The following is an 11926-nucleotide window of genomic DNA, read 5'->3' as shown; positions in this document are numbered from 1 at the left end:
GGCTCTATTTATATCAAAAACAGTGTAAATGAAAATATATTATTAAAAGAGAGAAAAAGTACATTATTGAGTGAGAGAGAGAGAGAGAGAGAAAGTTATAGTTATTCATAAATTTGAATAAATAAATAAGAAGATAAAAACTGTTTTAATTCAGTTTCTAAAGTTTAAGATTATTACACAGAACTTTTCTTGACTACAAATTCTTTGATTGAAATTTTCGAGATTGAAATTTCAAACAAAAATATAATACAATTAAGCGGCGAAGGCCATATTCACTTAATTGTATTATATATTTTTTTTAAATTTAATCTTTTATTTACAATATTTAATCCTAGCTATACACTCTGGGGTCCCCATGCAATTTGCTAAATCGAAATTTTTTTAGTGTTTCTGAACTTTTCTTTTTCTTTGAATTTATATATTTCAAAGCTTCTTAATTTTACCGACTTTTATATGTTATGGACTTATTCTTTAATCATTTTTCCATCAATTGAAAAAAAGATTAATTGAAATTTTTCATTTTTACGGAAGTTACGGTAACAAATATGGATGGGATCCTAGAAACCCGTGTATATATATCAAGAATATAAAAAAAAAGTGTATAGCTTGGATTAATATGTACCTCGTTGTACCTAAGTCTTTTTTAGAAATTTTACGATGAACTAATCAGTTTCGTGCATGAAAATGAACGTTTTGTGAGCTTTATTGAATAGTTTTTTTTTTTAATAGTTTTGTTTTTTCTATATAAATTTTTGACACTAATTTCGACGATATCGAGTAAATTCATAAAAACTGATTCTTACAGTGAAACCGCTCAAGGTGGAGATATTGGGGAAGGAGGTGATCCTATCGGCAGGGAAGACATATGACGTGAAATGTCAGAGCACCGGTTCGAGGCCGCCGGCGGTCCTGACCTGGTGGAAATCCTCGAAGCAACTAAAGGGACAGAAGAAAAACGTGAGTGATGCCAAGATCTTTCTTTCCTCCTTGCGTTTGCGCGGGGCAAAAACGTGCCGCTTCGAGTTTAATTGCATCTTGTCTACTTAACCGCTGTTTCGAGTTACGAGAAACGTTTTCTCGATTACACAAATCCACTCTGCTTTATTACGTCGGCTAATCTGGTTACCCTAATGAAATGAACCACTTCATTTAAACACGAATGTTTTCACAACGGCGTGGCAAACGAATTATCGTGGGCGATGAAAGTGTTGTTTTAGAGCATTGTTGATTCAATTGAGGAACACCATTATCTTGCACCATAGATCTTGATTGGAATGCGTATTTTTGTAACAACTATTTTATTTTGTTTTCCTTGTTACTTTATGTAACGAACACACGCGATTCGTTTTATCAACATGTTACTTTAAACACACAGAGGCGTTCATGATGAAAGAACGCGCGAAGCGAAGGGAGATTGCTATTGCTATTTTTTTCATTAAAAAAGGATCGTTATTTCAGAGCATTGTTAATTTACTTGGAGGCTATTATTATTTTATTTCGTATAACTCAGATTCCAATCAAAATCTTAATTTTCGCGAATGCTATTTCAGTCCTCGTCCTCCGTATTACTTTTATATAACTATCGCGTCGCGATTCATTCTATCAACGTCTCGAAATTGAAATCTTCGATTCGTCGCCATTGGCATCGCCGCACGAACGGATCGGAAATCGCAGAGTTTCTCTCTTTCTTTCTTTCTCTCTCTCTCTCTCTCTCTCTCTCTCTCTCTCTCTCTCTCTCTCTCTCTCTCTCTCTGTCGATTGCAATAACACACATCCTTTTGCAATATCAATCACGAGAGCTCGTTCATGGCGCCTGTAAAATCAACGTGGCGCGAAAAATCCGTCTCTTCTGTGATTAAACGAGGAATAATAGGAAAAGCAAGTTCGAAATAACGCAGGAAATAATGACGTCGGCGGAAGTCGATGTCGCGCGCCAGACGGTCTGTCTTCTCACAAACGACAGAGAACTGCTTCCGGCGGATCGATCCTTAGTTGCGCATTTCGCCCGCAGCGAAGTAAAAATAAAAATGACAGTGTCTCGATACACGAAATACTGCTAGAAGCCCTCCGCCCGCGACATAAATGGGGAACTCGTGGAAATAAATTTACCTTTATCTCGCGCAATTTTTCCATAGATAGTTCTTCTTCTATCCTTGCATCCAGTTCTCTTGTATTTTCTTTCTTCCTTTTTTTTTCTTTCTTTCTTCCTTTCTTCCCGTTTTGAAAACTCCTTCGTTAATTAAAACATATACAATGAAAAGGAAAAAATTTGTTGTCTACTTTATATTTATATTAAAAGCGTCTTTATATTAATATATCATGATAGATTAGATTGGAACAAAAGCTAGTGTTATAAACTTTAAATTTCAAGCAGCTGTAAAAATGAATGAAATTAAAATTAACAAAATAAGTTTCAAAGCTTAAAATTTCTACTTTCGAAAGATCACTATGTCTTTTGAATTTTTGTAAGTTTGGTCATTTTTACATATAAAAAATTATGAGCTGGACAAAATGGAAAATTTTCTTCTCACTTTGTAGGTTTGTCACGTGCTCGAAAAAAATCTTGTGAAAACTTTCGACTTTTTAAAGCTTAAAGTTTTTTTTTCTTTACAAAATCGTTTTTTAAAAATGTTTCTATAAAATTTTTTTTAATTAATAACTAATATTTTTTAACTGATCTTATCTCGGATTAAATAAAAGAAGCGTTTTGACTTTAAATGCTCTATATAGAATAACTTCATTAAAAAGCATCGTTCTATTGAATGGTATAATTGATAATTAAAAAAACGCGTAGATCTGATAACAAATAAAATAGCGGTACGAATTTTTATTTCAATATAATATTATGTAAGCATTTCGTCTTTATTTAAATATTTGAACAAGTACAGGTGGAGTACATACGAAAAATTACATTCGCACGACACCGAAAATATATAGTTGGAGAACAAATTAATTTATAACAAGCGCGGGAGAAACAATTTGTCACGTATAATTATGGCATCAATTAGAAATCTTTGTTTATTCTTGCTATTTCCTCCGTTTGCATTATTTTGTATGTTGTAATTTTATTTTATCTGCATTACGAGACGACGTAAGGAAGGAATAAGCCGGACTTTATTTTTCTAAGTCGTTTGCCTTGTCGTAAGAAACTGCGATTTTCCAACGTCGTCGGAGCGATCTTGCGCGAGAATACGGAAAGAAACGGGGTCATTGCGGCTCTTTGCTCGAAGGTGGATCAGCTAGCAAGCTTGTAAGATCAGAAGCGTGTAACGAACCCAATAACAAAAGGCCCATTCAACTTTTATATGACGCTACTGGAAAGATTAGGCCTCTCGTCTATCGTTGTACCAACAAAATTCGTTCCTTCCTTTCGCTGGCGGAAAGACGATGTCTACATAAATGGATTTCCGGTGGAACCATAGTGGAATGGAGAACCTGACGAGATTGTTTCTTCGGAACGATTAAGTAGGGGAGATTAGACCCTCCCCTTCTTTACTATATATTTATCCACCCCGTGATAATTTGGAATTGCACCTCGACGCTACAAGCCTGTATCATTTACGTCAGCGATTCTCAGTCGATCGTTCGTGAAAGCTTTTCCGGGAATTTGTAATTAAAAGTTCTCTAACAATGCTTGCTTCAATCAAAAGTTTTTCTCGTAAATTCTGTACATAATAATTGAAATAATCTTATACGACTTGTTTTTTAATAATTTAAAGAATGCTTTAATATACTTGTATTTTATTATTTGCATCTTCAAATTCATGTTTATAAACGTGCGAATACTGAATTTGTAACTCATTAATTTTTAATACTAAATGATACGTAAATTAATGACGTAATGAACGACATTGAAACAAAAAATTATTTTTAATGGACATCAAAATATTGTTTGTTTAATAAAAAAAAGTGACACAACTAAAAAATTATCATTTTTTAAATGACAGGAAATTAGTTCTAAAAGTTTTTTTTTGTCGAAAAAATGATACATTTGTAACTCTCAATTTACTGCTACAGAAGACAAAGAAATCGCTTGTTCCTTGATCTCAAATTTACAATGATTATATATTTATAGAAAAGAGACGTTTTTTTTTTTAATTAGATATCATGAACGAATTTCATCAGTGTTAATACCTCGAGAAACTTGGAGTTATGCCTTATTTTTCCTTAAAAATTCCTTAAAACGGTATCCCAGTGTAGAAATTAAAAAAATGTTCTCCTGAAAAGTTGCTGATTTTGAGATGTGCCATCTTCTATATCAACATTTGATTTTTATGAGAAATATAATATTATCAGCCGCGATACACATTATTGCGATAATACACCGAAACAAAATAACTCGGGAAATCGAGGCGAGCAACAGTTTCGTTAGCACTTACTCCAGTCTTGTAATAATAACACGTTGCGGGCAACAACGGGAAATAATCGATTTCCATTAATAAGAGACATCGTAAGCTACTTACCGAGCAAGTATAGCGAAGGATACGCGCCGTAGGTTTTTACGTCGCAAATTGAATCCAAAAGTTTTGCTTGCTAAAACCGCGGCGAATTTCAACCTGTTAAAGAACAACATGATGTTCGGTCGGAAAATGATCTCTACCGCGGCGCAGCGCGGTAATATCCCGCTCGGATCGTCCGATAATTAATTGGATCAGGGGAACCGTCCGCCTGATAATTACGATAAATCTTTCCGTAAGATATTACCTCGCACAGTTGGTGATTATTTCCGGAATCCTTTTCTCTCTTCTTCTCATTACACGTCCCAACTTTGACATTAGACTTCTTCTTTGTAACTGGACTTGCACGGTTCATCTTTTCTCCTTTTTCCTTCACATTGAAGGAAAGAGAAAAAAGGTGAACCATACAAGAAGTTCAGCTAAAAGGAACAGGCCTATTATGAGCTTGGTAATAGTACCACAATTGCGAAATCATGACGTGCAGATTTCTGACGCTTTGTATTAAAAGAAACCGTCTCTGAGGAGAAAATGAAAAGAATTTTTCATTTCGGTAACGCGCGCGCGTTCTAAATTGTTTCCGCATTAAAGAGCCGCAAATTTCGCTGAAATAAAGTCAGTCGGCGTTCTCTCAAATTCCCGTTATTGATTTTACATTGTCACGTGTTCGCACAGCTAAGGCAGGATCGAGAATCGTGAGAAATGCGTTGGACAGCGACTGCGTCGGAGAAAAATTTCCGCATAAAGAGGAATGGCTCTGGAAAAAAATACCTACTCGACGATGCGGCAGGCGTGGTAGCGTGCCAACGACAGAGCGGATCGTAATTCTCGACGTGTTCTGTCTTACGTATTATCGTGGAGATCGTTTTTCGCGTTGGCTGGCATAACTTCAAGCCACTCTCGGGGGATCGGAATAAAAATCTATACCGATTTGCTTCCCTTTGAAGGGAGAATTTAATTCGATGTGGCTGGAGCTAGCAAGTGCGAGTCGATCAATGGATTGATCGTGGACAAAGAATCCTGCATCATGCATGAAATGCATATTTCATTTGTTCGTTGTATACGTTATGGAATTAACGATAATACGCTATTATTATTATTGTTGCGAAATATTATATTATTCAGTATATTATATTTTTATTATCGGAATACCTGTTTAATATATTATTAATCTGATTTTATTAATATTGAAATGTAATATGTATGTGCCAATTGCATAGAACATCAAAACGTTTTCTTTACGTTCGATCGAAATCGAGATAAACTTCATCAAAGCTTCGATATCTCTCTGAGGTACTGAAACACGGATAGTAGCAATTCCATTCGGTCGCACTTCACTCGTACGATCCCGCACTAATTTCAGGTTCAATTACTTCCGAAAGACGTATGTTCGTTCATGCGCGTCGAAGGGCTTCACGAATGAAAAAGCACTAAAAGTTTCTTGTTAAAAGTAGAGATTAAGCACCGAAAACGTACTATGAGAAGATCACCATTTGTCTAATTATACGTTGTTAGCACCACATGAATCGTGTTTGACGATTTTTCCAATATTTGATTGAATTTTTTTAATCTTCCTCGCTTTTTTCATTCACAAATACTCGAATTACTCAATGCCTGAGCTCGCTTCATGTATAATGCTCGCGCGTTGAATTCTATACGTGGCAGATCATGTAATTTTGATAGTAATTTTTACTGCAAGAGATATCCTTGTGTAAGGATTCAAAGAACTGTGCGCGTTCGAACATTCCTTTATAACATCCATTTCGAACTCGTTGCCAAGCTTTTGTTCTTTAAAGCATCCCTTAAAGGAGATCGTCCCGGATATCAGATAACAGTCGGCGAAATCCTCGGGGGATGAAACAAAAGGCGGATAATCGCAGAGAAAATTTCTTGTATGTTGGCCAAATCGGTGCACGAACAAAATCGGCTGTCTTCTTATAAAAGTTTGTCTTCCCTCTCATCGTTAGGACAGGTAAAGTCCCATTGTATTTGATCCTTTTTCCGCGGGATATGTTATAGCGAAAAAATATGTCATGCAGATATTCTCTCTGCGATTTAGCGAATGACTTGGCTCCGCGCATTTCCGAGAATCAATAAGCGATTACTTTACCTCGACGTATAATTAACAACAATATAGTTATATCTATAGACATCGGATATTTTTTATACAAGTAAAAAATTAAAATATGCAAATATACGCAATATGCACAAATAAATATCCACTTTTTAAATGATTTTCAATAAGGCATTTTTATTTTTTGATTTTACTTTCTAATCTTTTCAAAAAATATGCGATTATGCATAAGAATCCAATGTCTGATTAACTTATATCTAATAATTTTTTGCGATTTTTTAAATTTAATCCTAAAATGCTATCGATATGTAAATTTTAAGTGAGCAATGTTAATGAGCGTTAAACTGTCTTTAGTCAATTAGATTACATACCTAATCCATATATATATAGATCACATACCTAGTTTAAGATTTAATTTAATGTGTACTTTTTTTTCGTTTTAAGTTAATAATTAGTTTATTTGTGTTTATGAAACAGTGAAGTTTATCTCTAAATTATAAATACTTGTCGTTAAAAGTTTAAAGTGTATAAAAAATGTTACATTAATTAAACAGCCTATTTTGTTATACATAAAATTTACGTGTCAATAACAATATTATCACTCAATAACGATGGCATTCTAGGATTAAGTGAGATGACATTGATTTAATATGAAATATATAGTGTTCAGATTGCAAGCGACACACACACACACACACACACAAGATTTTTTTTTTTTTTTTTTTGAGAGACATTCTTCATCTTTCTCCGTTCTTTATTTTCTTAAGGTAATATAAGAAAAAGTCTCATTGAAAATATAAGAAACATCTTTATAATAAAACACTTGTCAGAGCCTTCTACCTGAGAAGAGTTAGATTTTCCGTACGCGAACCGAAACGTATTTTCTTCTCGATTTTCTCGGCAGAAAAACGGAGAGTATTTACGCAGACGAACGATGAATCAAGAGATCTTTTATGAAGACTTCTTCTAGAAGCCTTCAGAGAATGATAGAATGTATACAGAATACTCCACATGTATTCTGCAAACCTGCAACTATCACTGTTTGATGAATTCAAAGTTGATTTTGGTTTGAAAGTTGCAGCGGAAACTCATCATTTCCAAGTCTTCTTTCCTGGATTAAATCTCGTTTTTTAATCAATTTGTGTAAAATTCAGTAAAATTTTATTTAAAATTTGATGAAGTCTATAAATTAGAATCGAATTTGAAAAAAATTCGCTTAACGTTTTAATACAGTTCCTCCAGACTAGCTTTTAATATATATCTAAATTGGAGGATAATACATACAGTATATCAGCATGTTCTGTTCAAACTACTTTAATTAAAACGAGAATTTTATTTCAATGTAGAATAGCCGATGTACCGATCTCGTGTAAAAAAAAAGAATTGACCCGGTCTTACTTTAATGAAATCAGCACGAAAACTCATGAACGCGAACATTCGCATAACAGAATCGAGTCTGTTAATCCCGAGAACAAATTCGGGACTACATGTACAATTGTGGCATTGATTAGATATTCGTGTGCTTTTAAATTATATTCATTAAAAGAGCATTATGATTACGAAAAATGTTTACCGATTGTTGTAATTTTTAGTAATTTAATTGCCCTTTGTTCGAATATTGTTTTAAAACAATCTGGAAATTAATTAAAATTGTTTGAGAAAAAACTCAATAACAAAAGCTGCACGTGATAAAAACAACTAATTTACTTAGGTATAATTAAATTTTTTTCACAGTGGTTTTTTCTAATTCACTATTAAATAATATGGCTATCATTATTTTATAATTTTTTAATATCTATTGATTTATATAAAATACAGAAAAAAGTTTATGCCACACACAAATTAATTACAAAAATCGATAGAGAAATTAACGTACATTGCAAAAATGGGCAGATGGTTTCAAAATTATTTCACCAAAATTTTTTATCTTTCAGATTTCGATAATGTGATAAAATTATTGACACGGAAGATACTCGGTATCCTAAAGCAGGATATCGCGAATGTCCGTGAATTTATCGAAACATTTTGACGTTTTACCGGGTGATTGCATCGAAAAGCCACGACCGTGTTGTCGAAACAAATAAATCATCGGCCATGTCAGAATCTTGTCGGAGCGATGAATGCCGCGTTCCGACCGGGAAAATTTTCATTAAACTGCCGGTCGTTAAATAACGCCGCGAATATTGCTGAAAGAAAATATGTACATAAAAAAGAAGAGGCAGACGCATGTATACGCGCGGGGAGATGCATGAACGGCCGGTTGTGATAATTTATCGGCGCGTCGATGCACCGGCGCGACTGAATTAATAGTTTCATGGGGGTGACAGACAGCTTGATAATAATTTATCGGTGCGTCTGTGTAATTGCAATCGCGAGCCATCTGGGAGCGTTGGATTGATCGGTATCGGTGTCATCAATAATCGTCGCCGACGAATGTATAATGATGCTCGAGGAAGTGTAGCCTCGAAAATCGGCCCGCATGAATTGCGTGTGGCATTTGTGTGCGTTTGCTAAACATGTTTGTCAACACGCGTCCGATCACTGGTTGGGACAACCATGTGTTTTGGGTAATTAATGACGGCGAATGAGAATCACGATTGGCTATAGAAATATTTGTCCACATCGCGTCCACACCCCCTCCTCCAAATTTAATTGTGATTAGATGTGCAATGAATGTTGCTGATGTTGCAATCAATTTCGAATATACATAGAATTTGGTTAATTCAGAAATCATTTTTTGTGAACCTTCGTCGAAAATACCGTGGAAAACAAATTTGAGAAGAAAAATACACTGTTATATTCATAATATCAAATTATATTTAATTTGAATTATCTTTAATTATTTCTATAGGTTGTCACACTGCTCAATATGTCGTTAATTTAACTAATAAAACAGTGGATTTAAATAATTTAATTCAAGAAAATGTATTAAATTTGATTCGAGTTTATTATTTATTAAATCCATACGTTAATATGAATATTGTTTACTTTGAAACCAACAACCACAGAAATGGATTGATTTACATTTTGACATACATGGAAATTAAAAATAACAAAATATTGTTTAACTCAAAAGCTTGGATTACCAATGCTCTTTTGATATCTAATAGTCACAGTGTATGTTGCGCATGAGAATTGATATCAATTTATCGTTTATGTATAGAATAATTCTTAGATATTTCACAATACGTTATTGATAAAATCTGATCATCTGATTCATCTACGTTTAATGGAACTTTCTTATAAGCTTATTTTAATTTGACTCGGATCTCATTAAAATATCGCATTCGCCAAGCGCGAACTTGTCTTGTTAGAGACTGTTATGGAAAGACGCGTTATAGAAAGGAAACATGAAATTCTTTGCTCGTTAATCGATTATTGGAAAAGCGTACAAAGAGGATATTCCATTAATCGAGGCACTCTTGCGCGACCAAACGACTCTCGCGGGAGATGCTGGATCGATCCGAATAAAATGGATAAACATGGAGCTGTGCTCTACCCCCCCCCCTTCTCTCTCTCTCTCTCCCTGTCTCCTTCTCTTCCCCCCTCTCTCTCTCTCTCTCCGAGGTTGATAGCCCAGCACTAGCGCACCGTTTTAAGGGAATTGCTCTGTGTTTAATCAGACATCGCCGGTTCTCTCGGGTTAAGGCATCGCCATCGTCTTGATGGCGACGGCGACGGCGATGGCTCGGATGGCGACACCTAATTCGTGGAATCCATTAGTCTAGGGAAAGAGCCCTCGCGGGCAGCTACCCCTGCGCGTGTTTGGCCATCCACGAGAGAAATGGTGGCAACGAGAGTAACAGCGATAGCGCGACAATAATAGCTTCGATGCAGTATCCTGACGCATGCCAGCACTTAAGAGAGAAAACAACAAATCTAATAAAGAAAGAAATTAATAAAAATCGATTTATATTGACATATGAGACATTACAGTATTCGCTGCTGATTAAATTTCATAAAATATGTGATAGTCTTTATTTGAAATGTTATAATCGTATATCAAACACAACAAGGGCCGGTTATTTTACAATTTTGATTTCTTACATTTGTTCGATCTTGATCGAAAAGAGATCTTAACTTATATATAAATAAATATATGAATAATTTTGTTATATATTGTAAATTTTAAAATTGATTCTCTTTTATTGGATATATCCACGGGTTTATTTCAGATTGATATTTACACAACATATATTTTTATCTATCTCTTCTTCAACAATGTAATATTGCCAAAAATTAAGAATCAATTTCTTAAGAATCTTAAGAATCAGTTTTGTCTTACATATAAAGTGTACGACAGTGGCTAATACCTTTTCCGTGACAAGGTATAATCTTATCGCGTTACTTATGCTACCAGTGAATATAAATTAACTTGGAACCGTTTCTCACGCCTACAAGCATGCCCTCGGTTCCTATGTAAATTAACTTGCTCGGAGATAAACGTGCCACATATCTATTAAATACGCTGTCAGGTAGAAAAAGGCCCTTTGCAGCTACGTCATAAAAAATGTATGAAAGATCGGGGGGTTTCTAGAAGTCAGATCCTTTTCCATCTTCCTTATTTGCCAACTTCCCTGACGAATATTTAATGCGTCATAATTTTCCATTTCTGAAAATATAATATTTATGGCGATTAGTTCGTGAATTAAAATTTCATCGAACCGTGCTTGAAATAGACCTGAAGAATACTTCTGAATTTCGAAGATTATTTAAAGTATTGAAGAGAAGAGATAGCTGAAAAAGTTACTTACATGGAAGTCGTTACCAGTCGTTAACTTTAAACGAATGTAAGCCGAGGATGGAACTCGGTTTAACATTGAAGCAGCTGCAAACGACTTATGTAATCGCGTTTGTAAGTTACATCTTGCAAAGTAAAAAGACGTCCTAAAATAAATTCCGGCATACATCTCGTTACGTGAAAGCCTCCACCGAGCAAATGAATTTATGTAAACTTCAGTACCTTCATCTTTTTTATTCGCTGTTGAAACATCACTGGACCATAAGACGGTCTTCGCGCTCGCCCGAGGTACATTGCTGGATTAAAAAGTAGTAATGCACAACAGCATGGACGGTACGCAAAATGTGACGATCTCTCAGCCACATTATTTTTACAGAATGTTGAATATAAGCGCGTAATGTGAGAAAAACATGGGATGTTCCATATAATCCGCGACTCAAACTTCCCTTAATTATTTGGAATTATTATATATATTATACATAATTATTTTGTGCAATTTAAGTGACTACATAGGTAGTATATAAATTTACATAGTATTATTTAAGCACTTAAGATCCAGCTTGATTATTAAAGGTTTTCTTTCCCTTCTTGTTAAAATTATTTTAATTTAACAAAATTATTTTTAGATATATATTTAGAAACATAAAGTATCTAAAG

The 11926-nt window shown here is 34.5% G+C and overlaps 1 protein-coding gene across 1 annotated transcript in view; it reads left to right on the top strand.

The window, feature by feature from the left end:
- LOC108753387 (protein turtle-like) overlaps positions 1 to 11926 on the top strand; it is a 236711-nt gene that overhangs the window by 128267 nt on the left and 96518 nt on the right. Inside the window, exon 6 of the mRNA XM_018494922.1 lies at positions 806 to 957. Coding sequence (XP_018350424.1) covers positions 806 to 957 — 152 coding nt within the window. The remainder of the gene's footprint in view (positions 1 to 805; positions 958 to 11926) is intronic.

Source organism: Trachymyrmex septentrionalis, unplaced genomic scaffold, assembly GCF_001594115.1.
Source record: "Trachymyrmex septentrionalis isolate Tsep2-gDNA-1 unplaced genomic scaffold, Tsep1.0 scaffold69, whole genome shotgun sequence".
In the NCBI taxonomy this organism is placed as follows: domain Eukaryota; kingdom Metazoa; phylum Arthropoda; class Insecta; order Hymenoptera; family Formicidae; genus Trachymyrmex; species Trachymyrmex septentrionalis.
This window is presented reverse-complemented; position numbering and strand designations above follow the sequence as displayed.